General features: G+C 35.4%; 1 protein-coding gene across 1 annotated transcript in view; it reads right to left on the bottom strand.

The window, feature by feature from the left end:
• Window positions 1–26653, bottom strand: part of LOC114339118 (E3 ubiquitin-protein ligase ariadne-1-like) — a 64279-nt gene extending 37626 nt beyond the window's left edge. Inside the window, exon 1 of the mRNA XM_050641519.1 lies at window positions 26226–26653. Within this exon, the coding sequence (XP_050497476.1) occupies window positions 26226–26432 (207 nt within the window). The 5' untranslated portion in view covers window positions 26433–26653. The remainder of the gene's footprint in view (window positions 1–26225) is intronic.
• Between the last annotated feature and the right edge of the window lie 769 nt (window positions 26654–27422).

The raw sequence follows: 27422 nt of genomic DNA on the forward strand, positions 1-27422 counted from the left end.
GTGCTGCTAAGTTTTTGGGTAAGAAAACGAATAAATATTTTGTTGGCCAGATAATCAATATTTCTGATGACGTGGAAAATGATTAAGCTGATTATGAGATCTCCTTTCTCAAACATGAAGAGGACGGAAAATTTAAGTGGCCTACTTACAGTAGAAGACAAATCACATGTATATTTCGACAAATGATATAATATTAAAATTACCGCAATCTCAGTTAGATAGAAGAGAACGAGTATATTTTAACTTTGACTTTTAGCGAATATAATAGGAAAATTGAATAGAAAATCAGAGATAATAACAAACATATATTGAGGGTATATATAATATTGAATTCCAGGGGTACCTCATTGAATAGAAAATCAGAGATAATAACAAACATATATTGAGGGTATATATAATATTGAATTCCAGGGGTACCTCCCATATTGTGTCTGATGAACTAACAGTATATTATCAGAATGTCAGAGGTATTAGAACCAAGCTTAGTACTCTTGACGAAAGTGCTACTACAACTGACTATGATGTTCTCATATTTACTGAGTCATGGTTGTGTGATGGTATCAGTGATGACGAATTGGGACTTTTAAATTTTAATATATACCGGAAGGACCACTCTTCATTAACTAGTGATAAAGTAATTGGAAGGGGTGTCCTTATTGCAGTAAAAAAATGTTACTCATCGAGGTCCACATATTACCACATGTTCATTTGGAGGAACTGTTTGTCCAAGTTTGCACTCTGAAAGAATGCTATATATTTGGTACAGTTTATCTTCCTCCTAATTAAGCCTTATTATTCTATGAGAATCATTGTATTAGTATAGAATCTGTCTGTAACAACTTTCCTGAACACAAATTCATTCTAACCGGGGACTACAATCTGCCAAATAGCGAATGGTTCCATGATAAAAGAGGTGTCTTTAGTAATAATAGTAACACTGCTACAGATACTTTAGTTGATACTTTTGCATTTTATAACCTATTTCAGCTAAATCAGATCACGAATTGCAACATAGTTTTACTTGACCTAGTTTTTGCAAATGATAATGAAAATATAACAGTTGAAATTGCTAATGACTATTTATTGCCTTGTGATCGTTATCATACTGCTTTATCTATTTCTTTAGATATTAAAGATAATATGCCTGAGCTTCAATATGATAGTTATGCCTTTAATTTTAGGAGAGGAGACTATGTTGCTCTTAATATGTATCTTGCTAGTATCTCCTGGGAGAACGTGTTAGGTATTTGCAGAGATATTAACTAAGCCACAGAACTGTTCTACTCCATATTGCAGTTTGGTATCAATTGTTCAATACCACATATACTTATTTATTTATTTATTGATTCACGGGCAAGCCCTATCAAGGTCCGTGAATTTAGCCCGAAAAAGTCGGGAAAAAAATGTGATCGATGCCATTCGATTGTCCATTGATTGTCCACGTTTGTCCACTATGTTATGTCGTTAGTCCACCCATCAATTCTTTTTTATAAACAAAAATTTTTTTTCGGGCTAATTTCACAAATCCACAAATTTTCGAAAATTTAAAAAAACTCTTGCTATATTGTTTGTCCATCGTTTGTCCATGTTTGTCCACCACATAATTTTTTTGTCCACCCACTAATATTTTTAAAATAATTTTTTTTTATATATAATATATTGCTTACGGATAATAGGACAGTGCCGCCGAAAAAGTACTTCAGACATTAGAATGAATGTTTATGCGGGAGCAGAAACTAAACTACCCATTTGTCTACACCCTCGCAGCGTTTGTCCAACCCATTAATGTGCAAAACAACCCCCTTGAAGACTTTAATTTATTTTTTTTTATTCTCAAACCGGGCCAAATTCACGTCCGCTTAAAAACGCATTTAAACGTTATTTCAGGTTCAGAATCCCAACTACCCGTTTGTCCACTCCTTCGCCGCGTTTGTCCAACCCCTTAAAGTGCGAAACGACCCCCCTGGAGATTGTTTTTTATTTCTCAACTCAAACGTTAATTCTGGGACAAAATCCCAACTATACGTTTGTCCACCCCTTCGCAGCGTTTCTCCAACCGCTTAAAGTGCGAAACGACACCCCTGGAGATTGTAATTATTTTTTCTCCAACGACCCACCCCCCCCCCCCCCAACAGATTGTAATTTTTTTTTTATTTCTCAATACGGGCTAACTTCACGTCCGCTTCGGGCTAACTTCACGTCCGCTTAAAAATACATTTACATGTTATTTCATGTTCAGAATCCCAACTATCCGTTTGTCCACTCCTTCGCAGCTTGTGTCCAACCCCTTAAAGTGCGAAACCAACCCCCTGTTATTTGTAATTATTTTTTTTATTTTTTAATTCGGGCTAACTTTACGTCCGCTTAAATGCGTATTTAAACGCTAATTCGGGGGCATAATACCAACTACACGTTTGTCCACCCCTTCACAGCGTTTGTCCAACCCCTTAAAGTGCGCAACGACCACCCTGGAATTGTAATTATTTTTTTATTTCTTAATTCTTGCTAACTTCACGTCCGCTTAAAGGCGTATTTAAACGTTAATTCGGGGGCAGAATCCCAACTACACGTTTGTCCACCCCTTCGCAGCGTTTGTCCAACCCCTTAAAGTGCGAAACGACCCCCCCGCAGATTGTAATTATTTTTTTATTTCTCAATTCGGGCTAACTTCACAAATCGACAGGTTTTCGAACATTTAAAAAAAACTCTTGCTATATTGTCTGTCCATGTTTGTCCACCACATAATTTTTTTTGTACACCCTCTGATATTTTTAAATTAATTTTTTTTTATAAATTTGTATAATATATTGCTTACGGATAATAGGACAGTACCGCCGAAAAAGTACTTCAGACATTAGAATGAATGTTTATGCGGGAACAGAATCTCAACTACCCATTTGTCTACACCCTCGCAGCGTTTGTCCAACCCCTTAAAGTGCAAAACAACCCCCTTAAAGACTTTAATTTATTTTTTTTTTAATTCTCAACCCGGGCCAAATTCAAGTCCGCTTAAAACGCATTTAGACGTTATTTCAGGTTCAGAATCCCAACTACCCGTTTGTTCACTCCTTCGTTGCGTTTGTCCAACCCCTTAAAGTGCGAAATGACCCCCTGGAGATTGCAATTATTTTTTTAATTCTCAAATCGGGCTAACTTCACGTCCGCTTAAATGCGTATTTAAACGTTAATTCGGGGACAGAATCCCAACTACACGTTTGTCCACCCCTTCACAGCGTTTGTCCAACCCCTTAAAGTGCGAAACGACACCCCTGGAGATTGTAATTATTTTTTTATTTCTCAATTCGGGCTAACTTCACGTCCGCTTAAAAACACATTTACATGTTATTTCAGGTTCAGAATCCCAACTATCCGTTTGTCCACTCCTTCGCAGCCTTTGTCCAACCCCTTAAGTGCGAAACCACCCCCCTGTTATTTGTAATTATTTTTTTGTGTGTAGTTTGGATTCTGCCCCCGAATTAACGTTTAAATACCCATTTAAGAGAACGTGAAGTTAGCCCGAAATAATAAAAAAATAATTACAATTAACAGGGGGGTAGCTTCGCACTTTAAGGGGTTGGACAAACGCTGCGCAGGGGTGGACAAACGGGTAGTTGTGATTCTGCACCCGAATTAATGTTAAAATACGCGTTTAAACGGACGTGAAGTTAGCCCGAATAAAGAAATAAAAAAATATTTACAGTCTCCATGGGGGTCGTTTCGCACATTAAGTGGTTGAACAAACGCTGCGAAGGGGTGGACAAACGGGTAGTTGTGATTCTGCACCCGAATTAACGTTAAAATACGCGTTTAAATGGACGAGAAGTTAGCCCGAATAAAGAAATGACAAATATTTACAGTCTCCATGGGGGTCGTTTCGCACTTTAAGGGGTTGGACAAACGCTGCGAAGGGTTGGACAAACGTGTAGTTGGGATTCTACCCACGAATTAACGTTTAAATACGCATTTAAGCGGACGTGAAGTTAGCCCGAATTAAGAAATAAAAAAATATTACAATCTCCATGGGGGTCGTTTCGCACTTTAAGGGGTTGGACAAACGCTGTGAAGGGGTGGACATACGTCTAGTTGTGATTCTGCAAACGTATTAACGTTAAAATACGCATTTAAGCGGACGTGAAGTTAGCCAGAATTAAGAAATAAAAAAATAATTACAATCTTCAGGGGACTCGTTTCGCACTTTAAGGGGTTGGACAAACGCTGTGAAGGGGTGGACAAACGTGTAGTTGGGATTCTGCCCCCGAATTAACGTTTAAATACCTATTTAAGAGAACGTGAAGTTAGCCCGAATTAAGAAAATAAAAAAATAATTAAAACTAACAGGGGGGTTGTTTCGGACTTTAAGGGGTTGGACAAACGCTGCGAAGGGGTGGACAAACGGGTAGTTGTGATTCGGCTCCCGAATTAATGTTAAAATACGCGTTTAGACGGACGTGAAGTTAGCCCGAATTAAGAAATAAAAAATATTTACAATCTCCATGGGGGTCGTTTCGCACTTTAAGGGGTTGGACAAACGCTGTGAAGGGGTGGACAAACGTGTAGTTGGGATTTTGTCCCCGAATTAAGGTTAAAATACGCATTTAAGCGGACGTGAAGTTAGCCCGAATTAAGAAATTAAAAAAATAATTACAATCAGCAGGAGGGTGGTTTCGCACTTTAAGGGGTTGGACAAACGTTGCGAAGGGGTGGACAAACGGGTAGTTGGGATTCTGTTCTCGAATTAACGTTTAAACACGCATTTAAGCGGACATGAAGTTAGCCCGAATTAAAAAATAAAAAAAATAATTACAAATAACCGGGGGTTGGTTTCGCACCTTAAGGGGTTGGACAAACGCTGCGAAGGAGTGGACAAACGGATAGTTGCGATTCTGAACCTAAAATAACATGTAAATGTATTTTTAAGCGGACGTGAAGTTAGCCCGTATTGAGAAATAAAAAAAATAATTACAATCTGTGGGAGGGTGGTTTCGCACTTTAAGGGATTGGACAAACGCTGCGAAGGGGTGGACAAACGCGTAGTTGGGATTCTGTCCTCGAATTAACGTTTAATTGCGCATTTAAGCGGACGTGAAGTTAGCCCGAATTGAGAATTAAAAAAAAATAATTGCAATCTCCAGGGGGGTCGTTTCGCACTTTAAGGCGTTGGACAAACGCGGCGAAGGAGTGAACAAACGGGTAGTTGGGATTCTGAACCTGAAATAACGTTTAAATGCGTTTTTAAGCGGACGTGAATTTGGCCCGGGTTGAGAATTAAAAAAAATAAATTAAAGTATTCAAGGGGTTTGTTTTTGCACTTTAAGGGGTTAGACAAACGCTGCGAGGGTGTAGACAAATGGGTAGTTGAGATTCTGCTCCCGCATAAACATTCATTCTAATGTCTGAAGTACTTTTTCGGCGGTACTGTCCTATTATCCGTAAGCAATATATTATATATAAAAAAAATTATTTTAAAAATATCAGAGGGTGGACAAAAAAAATTATGTGGTGGACAAACATGGACAAACATGGACAAACGATGGACAAACATGGACAAACGATGGACAAACAATATAGCAAGAGTTTTTTTAAATTTTCGAAAATTTGTGGATTTGTGAAATTAGCCCGAAAAAAAATTTTTGTTTATAAAAAAGAATTGATGGGTGGACTAACGAAATAACATGGTGGACAAACGTGGACAATCAATGGACAATCGAATGGCATCGATCACATTTTTTTTCCCGACTTTTTCGGGCTAACTTCACGGAGCTGCCCTATCATCATCATCATCATCATCATCATTATCATCAGTGGCGTTACAGCTCTTTATGAGCCAAAGCCTTCTTCAGAACAATCCTCCATTCGCCCCTGTCTCTTGCAACTCTTCTCCATGCTCTAATTCCAAGAGATTTTAAATCAGTTTCTCGTTGTCTTGGTACCTAAGTCTCGGTCTTCCTCTTGCTCGTTGTCCTATCGACCCTCTTCGGTCAAAAACTTTTCTGACTATGGCTCTTCCTCTCGCCTGATTACATGACCTATCCATCTAAGGCGTGCTACCTTAATGAATTGTACGTCAGGTTCTCCAAAATTTCTATACAACTCAAAGTTGTAATGCCTGCGCCACAAACCTTGTTCTTTTATGCCACCATATATTTGTCTTAAAATTTTTCGCTCAAAACGTTTGAGCAGTTCTTGGTCATTCTGAGTAAGTGACCAAGTTTCTGAGCCATATGTTAGCACTGGTCTTATTAGTGTTTTGTAGACAGTCAATTTAATTTTTCTAGGTATTTTTGAGGCCATCTGTCTTCTTAAGCCATAGTAGCACTTATTGGCGAGCACTATTCTTCTTTTAATTTCTTCACTGACATTGTTATCTTTAGTTAGCAGCGAGCCTAAGTATATGAAGGTGTCGACACCTTCCAGTTCTAGGTCGTCAATTATTATTCTTGTAGGTGTCCTCGTTGGATGACTAATAACCTAAAATCATTAATATTTAGGAAAAAATAGCTCATAAGATATATAGACAAACAAATTCATGGGATGATTATCTACTTTTCTCTTCCTTGACATAAGTCAAACTGAATCTAGAATTAGTTCAAATGTAAAGCAATTTTGGAACTTTGTTAACAGCAAACGCAAAAATAATGGTCTTCCAAACACTATGTTTCTTGGAAACGCAATGCTTAAAAATTGTGCGAATATCGTTAATAATTTTGCGCAATGCTTTCCAAATGTTTACAGAGCGAATGATGATGATTTAATACAGCCCATTTTAGAGTATGAGAAAACAGTGAGTATAAATTCTTGTAATGTATCTATTGAAATTATATTTGAAAAATTAGCCAATTTAGACATTTATAAGGGCTCTGGACCAGATGGAATTCCACCCATACTATTAAAAAAGTGTAGATGTACTTTAACCCGTCCCTTATATTTCCCGTTTTCTCTTGATTCAGGTATTTGTCCAAGTTTGTGGAAATCTAGCTTTATTGTTCCTATTCATAAATCAAGTGACATGAGTAATATAGCTAACTACAGACCAATAAGCATTATTTCTTCTATTCCAAAAATTCTAGAGAATATAATATGGTTTTCTGTCAGGTAGATCCACTTCGACAAATCTTTTACTTTTCACACAATACATAGCTGATGCTCTGGAAAGGAGACTACAGGTAGATGCTATTTATACAGATTTCTCCAAAATATTTGACACCATGAATCATAAATTGTTGTGTAACAAGCTTAAAGCTATTGGATTTACAGGCCATATGTATAACTGGTTGTGTAGTTACCTAACTAGCAGGATACAATTTGTTATTAAATTAAACACTTTCAATTATCAACATTGATTAAACACTTTCAATCTAGTGAAATTTCCATAACATCTGGTGTTCCACAAGGAAGCCACTTATGGCATTTCCTTTTTAATATATTTGTTAATGATATTAACTCTAAATTTCTGCTATTTGCTGATGATTTAAAAATCTATAGAATTATCAAATCAGTCTCAGATTGTGAGAAACTTCAAATTAAGAGAGAGAGACAGAGAGAGAGAGAGACAGAGAGAGAGAGAGAGAGAGAAAGAGAGAAATAGAGAAAGAGAAAAAGAGAGAAATAGAGAAATAGAGAAAGAGAAAAAGAGAGAAAAAGAGAGACAGAGAGAGAGAGAGAGAAAGAGAGAAAGAGAGAAAGAGAGAAAGAGAGAAAGAGAGAAAGAGAGAAAGAGAGAAAGAGAGAAATAGAGAAAGAGAAAAAGAGAGAAAAAGAGAGAGAGAGAGAGAGAGAGAGAGAGACATACTTTATTGATACAATGTACCAAAAGGCTATCGACCGAAGTCTTTCAGCCTGTTTTTTGTTAATATTAATACAATACAATTGATTGGGTATACAAATACCTTATTATTTTCTCTCATCTCTTCCTTTGTAGTACAAATAATTTATTTAGCGGATTGTATTTTTATTAAACCAATAATTACAAAAATTATTACAGAATTACGTTTGATGCTACCGCATCGAAAAGTCTTAGTTGTTCTCTCTTCTTTTCTTGTCTGACACGAAGCGCGCACTTCAGACGGTCGAAAAACGTCACAAATATTTCGCGTGGTTGCCACCTTTCACTTCTTTGTTCATGGAACTGAACATGCCGCCCCCGTTGAACTGCCGCTGGAGGGATTCAACAGGTATACTGATCGGTGTGGCAACTAGTCAATAGGTAGAGGACACACCTTACTAAACGCTCTCTTCACTGAGCCCTTTGTAGTCTTTACAGTCACCACACGAACTATTTTGTCCTTGCCAGGATGCACCTCAATAACGCGGCCAATCGGCCACTGGTATGGGGAAACATTATCTTCTTTTATCAACACCATGGTACCTGGCTTTAACTCGCCAGTTGAAGATTTCCATTTACTTCTTGCTTGAAGAGACTGCAGATACTCTCGATGCCACCGCTTCCAAAAATGACAGATCAATTGTTGAAGCCTTTTATGAACCTTGAGCCTGTTTGCCGGTACATCATCAAGTTGTCTTTGAGGGAAACTGGTTAGGGTTCGTCCTATTAGGAAGTGGGCTGGTGTTAGGACTCCTAAATCATCAGGATTTTGGGATAAAGGGATTAATGGACGGGAATTAAGAATCGCTTCAATCTGAACCAATACTGTATACAACTGTTCAAATGTCAGATGAGCATCCCCAATTATTCGCTTAAGATGAAATTTACAAGATTTTACGCAAGCCTCCCAGAGACCACCAAAATGAGGGGCTCGAGGAGGTATAAAGTGCCATTCTATTTTATTTTCGGCTAAAAATGATTTAACTTGTGTGTTATTTGTGGAATCATAAATTGCTTGGTACACCACCTTAAGATTATTTGCAGCACCAACAAAGTTGGTACCATTATCAGAGAAAATGTCGCTAGGCAGACCCCGTCGCGAAATGAATCGCTTTAAGGCGTCCAAAAACGTCATATAGGAGAGGTCTCCTACCAACTCAAAGTGAGTGGCCTTGGTCGTGAAGCATACGAATACGCATAAATATGCCTTTACTAATTTTTTAGAGCGCAATTTACCGTCCTTTATCATAAAGGGACCGGCAAAATCGAATCCAACCCTACTAAAGGGATGAGAATATGTTACTCGGGAAGACGGAAGGTCTCCCATTTTTGGAGCCATTAGGCGTGGGTTTGACTTATAACAGATGAAACACTTTCTTATTATGCCTCTTACCACGGTTCTGCTGTTTAAGAGCCAAAATTGCTCCCTCAGACTGCATAAGACTGCCTGAACTGAGGACCAGCATGTAACATCTTTTGATGTTGATATCTGATCAATAGCTTAGTGAAATTGTTTTTGTCGGACAATAACAAGGGAAATTTTTGGCTGTAGGGTAGGTCAGAGTTTCTTAATCTGCCGCCCACTCTTAATAAATTACCTTCTAAAAAAGGATCCAAGGATAATATTCTACTTTTCTTAGGAAATACATTACCGGAATTTAACGCATCGATCTCATTGGAAAAATCTTGTCTCTGTGCCAACATGATTAACGCATTTAATGCCCTATCTAACTCAGCAATTGTTAGAGGACCCGTTAATCTAGACTCACGATTCTGAGCGTTGTACCTAAATCTAAGACAGTAGCCCGTAACTCGCAATAGCTTTAAGTATGACGAATGGCGTTCCAACAAATCGAATTCATTTATAGTTAAAAAATTTAACGTTTTATTTTTCCGTCTTTCTGGAATGTCTTCAGTATAAACTTTATTCTGACGAGACCATCTTAAATGGGACGTTCCCAGCCAATCAGGACCATGCCACCATAGCTGCGACGAGGTTAATTCCATTGGGCTCATTCCACGTGAAACAATATCAGCGGGATTTTCTGGAGAACGCACGTGACCCCATTGCGATGCCTCTGTCAACTCTTGTATAATAGAGACACGATTGGATACAAATGTTTTTAGATCACTAGGTTGCATGGAAATCCAAGCAAGCACAATTGTGGAATCAGTCCACAAATACGTGGAGGATAACTTCACGTTTAAGGTATCTATCACCTTTTTCGTTAGCGTAGCTGCCAGTACAGCTCCACATAATTCGAGTCGCGGTAAGGATATACTTCTGAGCGGCGCGACTCTGGATTTTGAGCATAGAATTCGAGAATAATAGGATTCATTATCGGTTTTTGAGACCAAATATATACATACACCGTAGCCTGCAATAGAGGCATCCGAGAAGGCATGTAATGTAAATTCAACTGCGTCCACCATGCTTACCTGCCTTGGTATAGAAATTTTATCAATATCCGACAGCTGTTTATAGAAATTAATAAACGATGAGAACAAATCAGCTGGAACAGTTTGATCCCAATCAATTTTTTCCTTTCACAGTTGCTGTAGAATTAGTTTGGTACGTATGCATACTGGACCTATTAACCCTAATGGATCAAATATTTGCGCGATTGTAGATAAAATAAATCTTTTAGTAACTCGCTTATGTATACGCTCGCTAAAATTTACCGAATAACCTAATTCATCTTTATTGGAATCCCAAATCAAACCCAAGGTTTTTACTGTTTTGTCGTCTGTAATGAAGTACTGTGGTAAATTTATATCGTTATCACCTTCCAAAATTTTCTGGTCATTAGACGCCCATTTACGGAGTATAAAACCCGCATCTGACAGCATGGCTGAGATGTTACATTTAAATTTCTGGGCTTCCTCAATCGTAGAGGCCCCAGTGATTAAATTATCCACATAGAAGTCCCTTAAAATTATACGACTCTCTTCGGGATATTGCTTCGAATTAATTTGTGCAATTTGATGCAATACTCTAGTTGCAATAAATGACGCAGGAGCAGTGCCATACGTGATAGTATTAAGTCTAAACTGCTTAATTTCCTCGTCAGGATTAAATCTCCAAACTATACGTTGCAAATCGCGTTCGGATTCCTTTATGTTTACCATACGGTACATTTTTTCGATGTCACCCGTAAATACGTAGTTGTGACAACGAAATCTAAGAAGAATAGAAAAAAGTTCATCTTGTATATTCGGACCAGTTTTCAAGACATCATTCAGCGATAAACCGGTAGAAGTTTTAGCAGATGCGTCAAAAACCACGCGAGACTTCGTCGTTAGGCTCGATTCTTTAATTACACAATGATGTGGCATATAATATTTTATGTTAGACGTTTCGTCATTTTCATTAATTAAGGACATATGACCTAATTTAATATACTCTTTCATAAAGGAATGATATTGATCTTTTAATTTTTCATTTTTAGATAGGCGTTTTTCAATACTATACAATCGACGTATTGCGCCATCTTTGGATTCACCCATTTTGTTTAATGTTGCCTTGATAGGCAGACTGACAATGAATTTTCCGTCACTACCTCTAGAAGTAGTTTGTTTGAAGTGCTCTTCGCACTCCAATTCTTCTTGGGATAGCCGAGTAGTAGTCGGACATTCCTCAAGCTTCCAGAATTTTTCTAGCTTTTCTTGAATATCAAGATTTTTATGTTTAGATTGCATATATTATTACAAGAATTAAATAAACTTATAGGTCCGGAGAGTATCCAGCCAAGATGCGTCTTCTGGAGCACAGGCATGTTCTTGCCACATTTTATCTGGCCAACACACATTAGTGACCAAAATATACTAGCACCTAACAATACCTCAATAGGTTTAGATTGATTAAAGTCAGTGTCTGCGAGTTGAATATTTTTAGGAAAGTTGATGGCCTCCCTGTTAAAAGATATACCCGGCAAGTTGTCCGTTATTTTTTCTAACGCCAAAAAACTAAGATCTGCATGAAATGACTTGTTCATTGAATATATTTTAGCTTTAGTTGAATGGTTTATTCGTATCAACTTTTTACTTATACCGGACGTAGAAATATCTACGTTAGATTTATTAAGACCTAGTTTTGTTAGACAATTATAAGTCATGTAGTTTGATTGACTTGCGGAATCTAGAAGAGCTCTGCATTTTACAAAGCATCCACTTTTATCTTGAATATAAATATTCGCAGTAGAGAGTAAAATATATAAACTTGAGTCACTACTCGCTAGTACTGTTTCATTAGTTGGAAAATACAACTCATCCTTATTTTCTAAACTTGAAGAAAACAGATTTACCTGTCTATCACTTGAAGTTTCTTCTCCAACTTCAGTGCTCGTCGACGGATTATTTTGATTGGTCGATTTTTCTAAGTGTAGTGTTGTGATTCCTGTTGCATTTGCGATAATCTTCACTTCTACAATCCTTGTTAGCATGACCTGCTCGTAAGCATTTAGTGCAAAGTCTCAATTTTCTAATTTCCTTTATCCGATTGTCAACAGTAAGTTTTAAGAAACCTTGACAATAATATATTAAATGAGATCCTTTGCAAAAGCTACACATTTTATTATTCTGTTAAGAAACATGGGTATAAGACCTATTTTTTGACTTTCTAACTTCGCGAGAGCTTTCGTTTGTAGTATCTGATTTGAATTCTAACATTTCCAAAGCCTGACAACGGGTAGAAAGAAATTTAATGAATTCCTCATAAGAAGGCAATGTGGTTACATCTGATAAAGATAATTCCCACTCCTTTCTTGTTTTATTGTCTAGCTTGGATGACACGAGGAAAATAATTATAGAGTCCCATTCTTTAACGGACTGCTTAAGATTTTCCAAGGCACGAATATTTTTTTGTAAAGTATCTAAGAGATTTCTTAAGTCTTCCCTGGATTCTTTATTTAGAGAACGAATTTCGAATAGAGCCTTTATGCGGCTATTTATAATTAAGCGCGAATTCTTATATCTCTGGCATATAAGGTCCCAGTCGTCGCTGGGCCATCGAGGTGTAAACATCGTTAAAGCGCTCCGAAAAACCGGTGATTAAGAATTCTAATTATCTTATCAACAACAATAAAAAAAAAAAACCATTAGCAATAAGTGAGAAAAACAAAACAATATGTTCCCTTCGGGGAATCTTATTGGGTTCAGAAATGGACAACCAGTTTATCAACAACAAAACATACAGAGTGATCCAATAAATTTACAAATACCACAAGCAACCAATAACCAACTACAGTGGCAGCCAACAATGATGAAGCAACCAGAAAATGCAATGAACATGAATATGCCAACTATGCAACAACAGTATCATACAACTCCTATACAGACAGTAAATACCAACCAGTTCAGCTCTCAACCAGTTCAGCAGCAAATGCCGACATCAAGTAAAAATAGTGCAAATATCGAAGACAGAGAAACTCACTATATGACATCAACCAGCGAAGATGAAGAAGAAAATCAGACAAACAGTAAAAACGCTTGGCAAGTCATGGGAAGCAATAAAAGAAAGAAAATACATAACAACAAACCAAATCCAAGCGAAATTGAAACAGGTAACCGATTCCAACCGCTGTCGAAAGAAACAGAAGAAAATATTGGAAACGTCGAAACCAACAAAATACCAAAACCTCCACCAATATTTGTACACGGGGTACAGGATTTCAAAGAGATGACAAAGCAATTAGAGGAAATAGCCAAAAAAGAAGAATACCAGACAAAAAGTTTAATAAACAACGTTGTCAAAATAAATTGTGAAACACCAGAAATATACCGAAAATTGGTTAAGGAGTTCAAGGAAAAAAATATATACCATCACACGTACCAACTAAAAGAAGAACGAGCCTACAGAATCGTGATCAGATACTTACATCACTCAACCAATACTGATGACATAAAAAGTGAGCTATCTCAGTTAGGGCACAAAGTGAGAAACATAGTTAATGTAAAACAACAAAAAACCAAAGAACCACTTAATCTCTTCTTTGTAGATTTAGAACCCGCGCAAAACAACAAAGATGTCTATAATATAACAGGCCTACAGAACAGAGTAGTACACATAGAACCTCCACGAACTCAAAAAAACAGTATAATACAGTGCATGAGATGCCAACAATATGGACATTCCAAATCATATTGTAATAAACCATACGTCTGTGTAAAATGCGGAGGCTCACACAATACCACCACGTGCAAAAAGTCAAAGGAGACGCCAGCCATATGTGCGTTATGCAATGGAGGCCACCCAGCCAATTACAAGGGATGTGATCACTATAAGAAACTTACCAAAGGAAGCAATAAAAACAATGGAGAGCATCAAAACCCATCAGCAATCTACACAAATGATATATACACAAGAAACACACAACAACTATCCAATCCACTGCCCCAGGGCATGAGCTATGCTGAAGTAACTAAACGCAACCAAACAGAAGATACAACCACTGTGTTAAACAAGTTTTTGGAAGAATTCAAGAATCTATTCAACCAACTAATCCAACAAAATAGCATGGTCCTCAACATGCTTACCATGCTTATGAACAAAATGAAATAAATGGCTAAGTTTCTTCGAATAGCCCAATGGAATGCCAACGGCCTTCCAAGCCATACAGAAGAAGTGAAAATATTTCTAGACATAAATAAAATTGACATATTTTTAATTAGTGAAACACACTTCACAAACAGAACTTATTTTAACATACCTAAATATAAACTATATCATACTGAGCATCCTGACGGCACAGCCCACGGAGGTACAGCAATACTCATCAAAGAAAATATTAAACATCATGAACTACTGAAGTACAAAGAAGAACACATACAAGCAACGACAGTAAGCGTTGAAGCACTTCCATATAATGTCAACGTAACAGCTGTGTACTGCCCTCCTCGCCATAATCTAAAACGAGAACACTATGAAGAATTTTTCCAAACTTTAGGACCAAAATTCATTGCTGGGGGAGATTACAACAGCAAGCATACCTTGTGGGGGTCACGACTTATAACAACAAAAGGCAGAGAACTGGCACATGTTATACAAAATAAGAATTACTCATTTATCTCAACGGGAACACCAACATACTGGCCGACCGATCCCAACAAAAAACCAGATTTATTGGACTTCTTCATAACAAACGGTATCGGTATAACTTATACAGATATAACACCAAGCTATGACCTAACTACTGACCATAGCCCAATAATAGCAACGGTAAGTACAACAGTTATCACTAAAAAACCAAAACTCCACCTGCACAACAATAAAACAAACTGGGACACTTACCGACAAATAATTCACGATACTATCGAAATAACAACGAGGCTGAAAAAACCGGAAGAAATAGAAGAGGACTATAACAAATTTATAAACATACTACAGTATGCAGCTAAATCAGCTACCCCACAAAGTAGTCCCAACAGAAACATAAGTAATATACCTTTAGAAATAAAAAAACTGGTAGCTGAAAAAAGAAAGGCCAGATCTGCATGGCAACGAACACACACACCAGACAGCAGAACAAGATACAATCGCATCAGCAACAAATTAAAATCAAAGCTGCAAGAAGTCAAAAATGAGTCATTTACGAATTATATCACCAATCTTTCAAGACAAGACAACTCTATATGGAAGCCCATAAAAAGTAAGAGAAAGCCAATAACAGCATTACCTCCAATACGTAAAAATTCAACACCACCAGGACCATGGGCAAAAAGTGATAAAGAAAAGGCTGACCTATTTGCCGAGTATTTAGCAGAAGTTTTTACTCCACTAAATGACGACCAAGTACCAGAAGCGAACCAAATATTAGAAGAACCACTACAGATACAGGACCGAATAAAACTATTTACTCCAAAAGAAATTAGAGACGTAATTGCCACCCTAAACCCAAAGAAGGCACCAGGCGAAGATCTGATAACCGCAAAAATGTTAAAAGAAATACCCAAAAAGGGCATAGTTAAACTACTGCACATATTCAATGCAATACTTAGATGTGACTACTGGCCCAAAGCACTCAAAATTGGACAAATAATTATGATACCAAAGCCTGGCAAAAACCCTCTAGATGTCTCATCATATAGGCCTATCAGCTTATTACCAACAATCTCCAAGTTGCTTGAAAGACTTATCCTAAACAGAATAAATGCAGAAATAAATCCACAAAATTGGATCCCAGATCATCAGTTCGGATTTCGACAAAGCCATTCAACGATTCAACAATGCCATCGCATAGTCAACGCCATTAACCAGTCACTTGAAAATCAGCAGTACTGCACAGCAGCCTTTATAGACATCAGTCAGGCTTTTGACAAAGTCTGGCATCCAGGCTTGTTATGCAAAATAAAAAGAATTCTTCCAGCAAGTTACTACAACCTACTGAGAGCCTACCTACACGAACGGCAGTTTAAAGTAAAAGTTAATGAAGAAGTCTCGGAATACAAGCCTATTCACTCTGGCGTACCACAAGGGAGCATACTAGGACCATTATTGTACATACTATATACATATGACTTGCCTACAAATGATAAAACAACCATCGGGACATTTACAGACGACACTGCTATTTTTGCCAAGCATGACGATCCTATTGCAGCAACACAAAATCTCCAAGAGCATCTAAACTCACTTGAAATATGGCTGAAGAAGTGGAAGTTTAAGGTAAACGAAACAAAATCATCCCATATAACATTCACTCTCCGGACTGGAACCTGCCCACCAGTAACCATCAATCAAATAAAAATACCACAAAGTAATCAAGTCAAATATCTAGGGCTACACTTTGACAATAAACTCAACTGGAAACACCATATAACAAAGAAAAGAATGCAACTTGACCTAAAAACCAAAGAACTTTACTGGCTTATTGGAAGAAATTCCCATCTTTCAATAGAAAACAAATTGCTAATATATAAAGCAGTGATAAAGCCAATCTGGACTTATGGCATTGAACTGTGGGGCTGTGCTAGCAAATCCAATACTGTGATTATCCAGAGAGCGCAATCCAAGATACTTCGAGCAATAGTTAATGCACCATGGTATGTATCAAACCAAACTCTACACACAGATCTAAAAATTCCATATGTAACCGAAGTCATCCGAGAAAACAACAGAAAACACCACAACAAACTAGAAGACCATCCTAATCCACTACTTCATCCACTACTGCAACCTGTCCACAATAGAAGACTAAGAAGAAGCTGGCCCTCCGACCTAAGAGGTAACTGAGGAAACATCGCTGGATGTTTACCTCTCCACGTCACCACATTTACAATAATTTAATTTAATGTAAGACCAACAAATTGACTTATAGATGTTTGTTTTATATCTGATTGTCAATAAAGGGAGATAATAAAAAAAAAAAAATATAAGGTCCCAAGCTACAGAGTAGTTTGCATCGCTGACCTGCAAGGATTGAATTGTTTATAGCGCTTCTCCTTTTAATGAAGAGGAAAGGTAATAAAACTTTTGAATGGATGACAGATTTTTATTAGTATGAATAATATTGTTGAATGAATCATAAAACTGCATAAATTTTTCCAAGTTTCCGTCAAATTGAACTAAACTGAGGGGAGGTAACTTAATATTTACAATTGGATCAGACATTTGAGACGATTCTGATGAAAGGTGTGAACCGCTAGCTATGGAGCCACCCAAAATCGAACGAGCTTTTGAAACAGCTGCATAATATGCCGATTCAAAACTATCTCTCTCACTATTGTGATCTTCATTGTCCACCAACGACTCTAAAGCTGACTGACATATATCAAATTTGCTTAACGTCTCTTCAACCTTTTCGAGCCTAGCCATTAGCTCAGAAAACTCCAGCGGCCTTTAGTCCTTGCAATCTTGCTGCCGGAAAACTGACACCTCTGATTAGAATAATTACGGGAGATTACTCATCATTTCAAAAACTATTAAGCGAGGGAGTGTTCTTTAAGAACTACCACTATCCTGTTTATCCCAGTCAACCACCCGAACCTTCTCCTATCCCATGTTCCAAATGCTTACTATATACCCACACTACAGAGAACTGCACCACATCAATAAGCTGTAGGAAATGCCAAGGCAAACATTCAACACAAATGTGCACTTCTCCTCTTCCAGAAAAGTGTTTGTCATGCAACGCCGAAGACCACCAAACATGGTCACCTAAATGCCCTAACAGACCAACTAACCTATCGAAGGAATTCCGAATGCGCGCATTAAGTCTATGAACAAAAAATCCTCCGAAATGCCATCAGAAATTACTGGTACAAGCAGAATACATTCACCAATGACATATCATGATCATATTATTGAAACATATACTAACAAACTAAATAATCCTAAAAATAAAGATCGTCAAGAAATCATAATTAAGCTAAAAAAAGAGATTTGTACATCTATATAACATTGATACTACCCCAGTATTTAGCGGAAATCGACTATTTATACTCATGTTCGATCTGGAAAAACCAACCAATGACTCACCAACTATGCCACAGGAAGGCCTTGCAATATTTCAGGATAATGGCTCATAAGGTGAGGTTTCTTTATTCAAATATCAATAGTTTTCAACCAAAGAAATATTTAATATACAACTATTTACAAGCTAACAATATCGATAGTTTTATGTGTGTGGAAAGCAAAAATAAAGATTTTATTAACCCATATTGTGAATGGTCTATAATCCAACAAAAAGGAAATATATTAAACCAAAACTTCAGAGGAGGCAGTCTTATACAATCCAGAAAAACATGTAAGATAAGTAAAGAAAATCCTCCACGAATAAACAACCCTCTTAATAACTGCATTCATATCTCTATTCCTTTTAAAGACTCCAAATTACATATTTTCGTAGTCTATATTCACAATTCCTCACTAATTGAAGAAACTATCTTCATTAAAGCATCCCTTTATGATTATTCAATAATCATTGGCGATTTTAACCCAAAATCAAGCCACTCACGTATGAAGCAAATCAAATGTTTTCTTCAAAATTCTAATTTTTGTCAAATACCTACTCCTCCTACGTTTATAATGGCAGGTAACCCAAGCACAACTCCAGATATAATATTTTGTTCTAAAAATATTATAAATAATATCACAAATATACTTGTAACTCCAGATCTGGGAAGGGATCACTTGGTTTTGCAATTTGATTTTAATCTACATCATGATCCTGACCACATTAATGAAATTAATCTTCCCAATATAGCAAAATGTAATGTACAAAATGTAAATACATAGTAGAATGAAAGAATTTTTGAATATAAGGCATGACATTTGCCCAAATTACATTAAAAATTTCAACACTATGTTGTCTAAATTAATAATAGAAAATTCGCCCAAGCAGAAGAAATCACCCTTTAGTTACAATCTTCCACCCTTCATTTTGTCTCTGATTAAATTGAAGAGACAGTTACTCAGGCAGATCCAAAAAAATGAGACACATGCATTAAAATCACAATTTAATGAACTAAACAAAGATATTCACAAACTTATATCACAATTTAAACAACATAAATAGATCCTAGCATGTAAAAGTGTAAACTCCATGAAAGGAAAAACATACTGGAATGAAATAAAAAAACTGTCTAAATATAAATCGTTTAGACAACAGATTTCAGAACTGATATATGATGGCCAGCCATATAGTACAGATGAAGAAAAATGTAGTGGTGCTTTTGCTAGATACTTTGAAGAAACCTACAAATTTAATGAGGATAACAATTTTGATAGAGATACCTTAGAAGAGATGGATAGTTGGTTTGGAAGTTTTTATGAAAATAGTCGTAATCTGAATGCTCTTCAGGACATCACAGAAGATGAATATGACGAGGCTCTATATAAAGGAAAAAACACAGCTCCAGGCAAAGATTCCAAAAATCGTAAAATCCTTAGACAACTAGATCCAGATATTCATAAGAAGATAATGAGCATATACAGCAGCGGTGCTCAAACGGTCGATCGCGATCAACCGGTCGATCGCCAAAGTTTTTGAAGTCGATCGCGATTCAGGGAAAGAATACACATGGGAAAGGTGGAGACTGCGCTAACTTGTGGATAATATGAAGTGCCATGCACTTCATGAAGTGCATTAACATCCATGTAAAATTAAGATGAAAAACATCTTTAATTACAACTCTCTGTAGTTACAACCTTTTATCAAATAGAAATGTGAAATAAAGTATTTTATTTTCAAATTTTTTTACTAATAGCAGTCGATCGCTGGTCGCTTGCAGTTTATGTGGTAGATCCCATGCAGTGTAAGTCTGAGCACCACTGATATACAGTATGTCCCTGTAAGTTGTATCCATATGGAAAACTTTTTTATTATTAATTTTACGAAAAAAAGTTATTCTTTATAAAAAGCTCTGCATGGTCCAAAACCTAAGATTTAACCATCAAATATCAAATTTTTTGAATATTATACGAGGTATGTCAAAAAGTTTGAATTTCACTCAAGAGTAAAGTAGCTTTATTTTTCACAATATTGAAAATTGCTATTATGAAAAGTTGTTTGGAATTAAAAACTGTATTCTAGTATGCAATTACATCCTTCTAATTGAAATTTTTTTTTGAAAAATTATGGATAACTAACATTATTTTCAGTTATTTTAATTCAGATAACTCTTTTACTATTAATTTTACGAAAAAAAGTGATTCTTAATAAAAAGTTCTGCATGGTCTAAAATCTAAAATACAACCATCTTATGTCAAATTTTATCAATTTTATACGAGGTATGTCAAAAAATATGAATTTCGCTCAAGAGTAAAATACCTTTATTTTTCACAATATCGAAAATTGTTATTATGAAAAGTTATTTAGAATTAAAAACTATGTTTCAGTATGTAATTACATCCTTCTAATTGAAATATTCCGAACTATAAAGGTACTTTACTTTTGATCTAAATTTATCTTTTTTGACATACCTCGTATAAAATTGATAAAATTTGATATAAGATGGTTGTATTTTAAGTTTTAGACCATCCAGAACTTTTTATTAAGAATCACTTTTTTTCGTAAAATTAATAATAAAAGAGTTATCAGAATTGAAATAACTGAAAAAATAATGATATCCATAATTTTTCAAAAAAATTTTTTTTTCAATTAGAATGATATAATTGCATATTAGAATATAGTTTTTAATTCCAAACAACTTTTCATAATAGCAATTTCCAATATTACGAAAAATAAAGCTACTTTACTCTTGAGTGAAATTCAAACTTTTTGACATACCTCGTATAATATTCAAAAAATTTGATATTTGATGGTTAAATCTTAGGTTTTGGACCATGCAGAGCTTTTTATAAAGAATAACTTTTTTTCGTAAAATTAATAATAAAAAAGTTTTCCATATGGATACAACTTACAGGGACATACTGTATAACTATTGTATCATGAATCATTTCTTCCCTTATGAGTGGAAGACAGGCATTGTAATAGTTATTCCTAAACCTTATACCAACCATCAACTACCCCAAAATTACTGTCCAATCACCCTTCTCCCAGTAATTGGAAAAAATTTTGAGAAAATTATCCAAGGAAGATTATATAATGAATTAAACCAACATATTCCAGCACACCAGTTTGGATTTAGAGAAAAATCATCTACAATCCTTCCTCTTTCAATAGTAACATCCAATATACAGGCAGCAAGATTGCAAGGACTAAAGGCCGCTGGAGTTTTCTTGGACATCAAGAAGGCTTTTGACTCCGTTTGGCATAGAGGATTGTTATATAAACTTCACAGAATGAAATGCTCCCCTTCTCTAATATGGATTATTGACGAATTTCTTAGAAGACGCGGGTGTACAGTTAAGATCAATGAAACATATTTCCATTCATTTTCAGTGCGACAAGGAGTTCCACAAGGTTCACCACTCTCCCCTCTATTGTATAATCTCTATTGCAGTGACATATGCGACAATAGACTAACCAATACTAATTTGCTACAATTTGCTGATGACACTGCAGTGATATCATATGGAAAAAATTTAATAAAGACAATGGACTTATTGCAGAGGCAGGTGGATGACACAATATCTTGGATGAATAAATGGAGATTAACAATAAATCCTTCTAAAACAAAACTAATAATATTTAACCATAGAATCCAAGATCAATCACCAACTATAAACATATGCGACAATACTATTAAACCCTCCCAAACTGTTAAGTATTTGGGAATAGAAATAGATAACAAATTGAAGTTCAACCACCACACAGCAGTTATAAAAAGGAAAATTATAACTAGAGCAAAACACTTCAGAAGTTTAACATACAAGAATGAGGGAATTACGATTGAAACAGCAGCCAATATTTATAAAATGATTTGCAGGCCCATGCTGGAGTATGGTTCTGCAATTTTCTATAATTCTAAAGGTCGTGCCAAAAATAATATAAAAGTGGCTGAAACAACTAGCCTTCGACAAATTACTAGAATGTGTCATCCTGATAATCCACTTCATAATCCACCAAACAGAATGCTGTATGATAAAACTGGAATTGAACCTATTAATGAGAGACTCAATAAGTTGTTTAATATTTCTCTATTAATGACAATAACAAAAATTTGATTGAGCCCCACATTGTGAAGATACCAGAGGATGGCGCCCGTAGATATCCAGGAAGAACTCTTTTTGAAAAAATCTGCTACACATCAAGACAATAAACAACTCTATTTAAATAATCATCTGTATTGTAGCTAATTGTCAGTGATGTTGTTATTACTGCCACATACAAATATTTTTTTAATTATTGTATTGTATTAATATTAACCCTGCTGTCCTGTTCGGGTCTATTTGACCCAAAAAATAATTTATTTCTTATTTTACAAATTATTACGCGGCGTAACGATTTGGTGTTTCGTGACTTTATTACCTAATATGAGGTCTTTCAATAGCATATGAGCTAAACAATCAACTTCCTGATTTTTTTGATAAAAATGAAATTGTTACCTAGGTTACGTTCGGGTCAATGCGACCCGCGTATTTAAACCGTTAAAAATTACCTGCGTATGTGTGTTTAGCTGGCAGTATTTTATATTGGCAGTACCTGTGTGTTTGTCAGCCGGATACGTCTGTAAATAAAAACAGGTTCCTGCAAGCTAAAACTTAAAATAAACTGTAGTTATAGCTGGACGATGTTGCAAACCAAATTATAAATATGATCAACATGGACGAACAAGTCTTTGGAACCAACTGGAAAGACATGAATAAAGTTGGTTTCGAAGCATACATTGGTCTTTTATCTTTAGCTCGAGTTTATATGTCCCATAGTGAATCAACTAAAAGTTTATGGAATGAAGAAACGAGTCGTAGTATATTTCAATCAACAATGTCGCTTGATATATGTAGTTACAAAAAGTTTGCAAGTAATACGTTTTGATAACAAAACTACAAGACAGGATAGGAGATGTTTTGATAAACTTGCTACAATACGTGAAATTTATGAAACCTAGGTAGAAAATGTACCACAATTTTTTAACCCTGATGAAAATGTTACCGTCGATAAGCAACTAGTTGCATTTAGAGGCCCCTCTCCCTTCAAATGGTACATTCCAAGCTAGCCAGCGAAATATGGCACAAAAGTTTGGGTTTTATGTAATTATGAACAGTAAAACTTCTTATGCTCTAAAATTGTAGATCTGTAGGTACAGGAATGCGTGTGATGTGTGATTTGAGTAGAGATTTGGAAGGCCACAATATTACATGTAATAACTTTTTTACATCGTAAAATTTAGGACAATTTCTTCTAAAGCAAAGTAGATACAATGCCGGGGATTATAAGTAAAATAAACCGGAGCTTTCAGCAAAAATCGCGAATAAAGAAGTTCATAGCCCAAAAATAATAAAAATGTTGTTCTTATCAGTACTTTGCATCATGAATCGATGCATCATGCATCACTTTCATCAAATGAAAAAGCCCCAAATTATTTTAGAGTACAATTCCAATAAGGAAGCAGTGGATACTCTAGATTAGCTTGTGGGCACGTATACATGTGAGAAGAGATAAATCGCTGGCCAATGATTGTTTTTTATAATCTACTGCACATTTCTGCCTACAATGCGTTCGTGTTATGGGCATCAATAAATATCCAATGGAATACCAATCAATTGGGAAAACGGCGAATTTTTCTTGAGGAATTGGGAAAAAACTAACATTTCCAGAAAAAATATACCAATAATTAAAGGCTCTTACAAACTGGTAAAAAGGACACGAGCAGGAACAAGTAGACAAGATGGAAATGCTAGTGAACCGTCTATTAAATCTAACTCCGCCTGCTAAACGAACACGGTGCAAACTTGCCGTAAAAACGATAACAAGACTAATTATTATGTTGTATTATATCACAAACATATTTGTAAAATCCATTCTTTTTATTACTGTCTCAGTTGTAAACTGAATTAAATTTTTGTAGATATTTGTTACTAGGCTTTTTTGAAAGAAAAAAATGCCTTTTGTTTTTGTTAATTAGGTTTAATTTACATTAACAACATAATTTTGGTTTATTAACCATAATTTCTTGTTAATAAAGTTTTATTTATCACCATTAGCTTATTTTATTTCGATTAAGGAGCGTAAACCATAGTTGGGTCATATTGACCCGAACAGTACATTTGTGTAGTTGACTCGAACGGGACAGCAGGGTTAACAAAAAACATATACTGTATTAATGTATATTAATTGTGTAAATTAGCTGAAAGACTTCGGTCGATGGCCTTTTGGTACATTGTATCAATAAAGTACGTCTCTCTCTCTCTCTCTCTCTCTCTCATTGAAACGGTTGCAAAGTTTACATACCTGGGAGTAGAAATATATGCCAACGGATCAGAAGATGGAGAAACACAGAAGAGAATAATGCAGGCAAACAGAGCTTATTTTGCACTCTCCCATATATTTCAGTCTAAAAGTGTCCACCGAAATACAAAGATGAGAATAAAACTTTAATTTGATCAATAACATGCTATGGCAGTGAAGCCTGAGTCCTGAAAGAATCATCCAAAAACAAACTCTACACATTCAAAAGGAAAGTACTGAGGAGAATACTAGGACCTGTGAGGAAAAACGGAATCTTCAGAAGTCAATACAACAACGAACTTTATCAACTTTATAAGGAAGCACCCCTCTCAGACTTCATTAGAATACAAAGATTGCAATGGGTCGGTCATGTGATAAGTATGGGAGAGGATAGGCTACCAAAAAGAGCACTGAATGCTAGAATGCAGGGTCGGCTAGAATGGACAATAAAAAAAATTATTAAAAAAGATACGTGAGAAAAACAAGGTCTGGGGTGCAGGTGCACCCCGCACCGCCTTACGAGGGTTAAATACAGTTTTGCAGTATAAATTATATCCATGCCATGCCTCAGTGTTTGCTTCCTTTCAACACCAAATGATACGGATATAGAAAGAGAGAAGGGTTTTTGGTTTTTTACTATAACTCAAAAAGTAGAAATTAGCGGTTATCCTCTTTCACCAATAAACAATTTAAAGGTCGAATATGAATATGATTGTTGTATTGCTTCCTGCTGCTCTAAAATGTTGGTTGGATGAACAATTTACTACTTTATAGGATTGACTAGTGACAACATTCATTTTCCTCCAGCTCTGTTTTTCTACAAGACTTCTTCTCATAATAAATTATAGAGCCGGTATTTTTCATATTCATTACATATCAAAGGAATTAAACTTCTCCTTCATTTCACTGTGTCCAGCTCTGTTTCATCCGTCCAAAGGACATCCTGGTTCTGAAACCTCCGAGAGTAGTATCAAGAAACATCAGCTAATCTATTTTGAGCTGCCGTAAACAAGCTATTATTGCAAATGTTGAATAATCAAATAGGGTACAGAAAGAAGAAGTTCTGTTTCGTTTGAAAGTATTTGCAAGAAAGTCTTGTGCAACTATATGTAACATCTTGTCAATATTCTTCTATAAGTCTTATCTCAAAAACTTGTACATTTACTAGTGGCTAAGGCATGCCTATATTACTCATATAATTAACTAATGATAAGAAGGTTCAGGAATGTCTTGTTCCATTATGATATCCATTCCTGTTATTTGCCTTAACTTTTTTTCTGGGAGAAATATGTATCTGGTCCTACTAGTTGCTGATTTCATTTTTTGTTGAGTTCATTATATTTAATAGACATAAACTTACATAAATAGTGGTGCCCTAACAAAAATTGTGCATGATATATACCCTAAAAATACATTACTCAGAACAATGAAAGAAACAAAGCATAGTAGGATAACAAAAGTAAAATCACAAGAAGTTTGAAATTGCAAATAATTGTAGAAATAATTTGACCAAAACCCCATAAATTTTTTGTTACCTTCTGTCTAAAATACGATGAAGGTTTTCCTGTTGTGGAGGTTATAGAGTCAAAAGGTTATTACTTAAATTAACTTACCTCGACAACAGAATTAACGTCTTTAATTGAATCTACCATGTGCTGAACAATTTCCTCGGTACTAAGAACTTCAAAGGGGTAATCTTCTGAATCTGGTTGCATTTCTCTATGGCCAGTTACTTCAACTTCCATGGCAAAATCAACATCATCTCCACTTGACTCGTTTCCAGAGTCAACATCATCATAAGTTTCCTCTTCAGAGTCCATTTTAAATATAAATCAATTCGATGTATTCATATAATTTAATATGTAATGCTCTCTTTGAATTTTAAGAATATCAATAGAAAAACAACACAAATAATACAGTTAAATACACATTGAAAGCAATATAATATATTCACTACAATCCAAACAGTGTTGCCACACTGCACTAGTAAAATCTGTTGATTTTAAATGAAGTTGGAAAATTGCCCAAAAAAGTCAGTTTTCTCTCTTTAATTAATCCAAAAACATTTTACAATGTTAATTTAATTTTTATAATAGCAGAAAGATAACATTCTTAAATTACATTTCAAAACACAGCAAGCGTATTAAAAAGGGTTTGTAGTTTGTGTTTTTACTACCAAAATTATTTGTTGAAAGTGTAATGGTTTTTAGTGAAACAAATATTTTAACTAAAATCCAATCTGGCGAAAATTACCATATTTGCCAATATATAAATCCAGTAATTATTGATAAAAGAAATAAGAAACGTTTTCAAAGTATCATAGATCTTTTGCACAACGTGACAACCCCTAAAAAGTTGATAAATGAATTAACATACAATAAATGCAATGTCACACTTGTCATTTTTGACGTTAACCGTATTTCGCGAGTGGTCTGTTAGCGATTTCTAGTATGACGTTTCACAAAAAACTATTTTGTTGAAATGAAAAAATCTAGTCAAATATTTAACACTAACTATTTTATGAGAATGGCACAACATTAGTTAAACGGTTCCTAACGTTTTGACTTAAAAGTTGCTTAATTCCACGCATAAAAAGAATAAATTAAAAATACTCCTTTGTAAATGGAATGGAATACATATATTCAAAATTACCTTAAAAGTAACAAATTAAATTTTGTAAAATATTTTTATTGTGTATAAAATTTAATCATCATTATCATGGTGTTCTCAAGATTTTTGCCCATTCTGCTCTGTCAATTTTTAAACATATCTCCAAAAATTCTTTGCATTTTGCATTTATTTCTATAAAA

This window comes from Diabrotica virgifera, chromosome 10, assembly GCF_917563875.1.
Source record: "Diabrotica virgifera virgifera chromosome 10, PGI_DIABVI_V3a".
NCBI lineage: Eukaryota > Metazoa > Arthropoda > Insecta > Coleoptera > Chrysomelidae > Diabrotica > Diabrotica virgifera.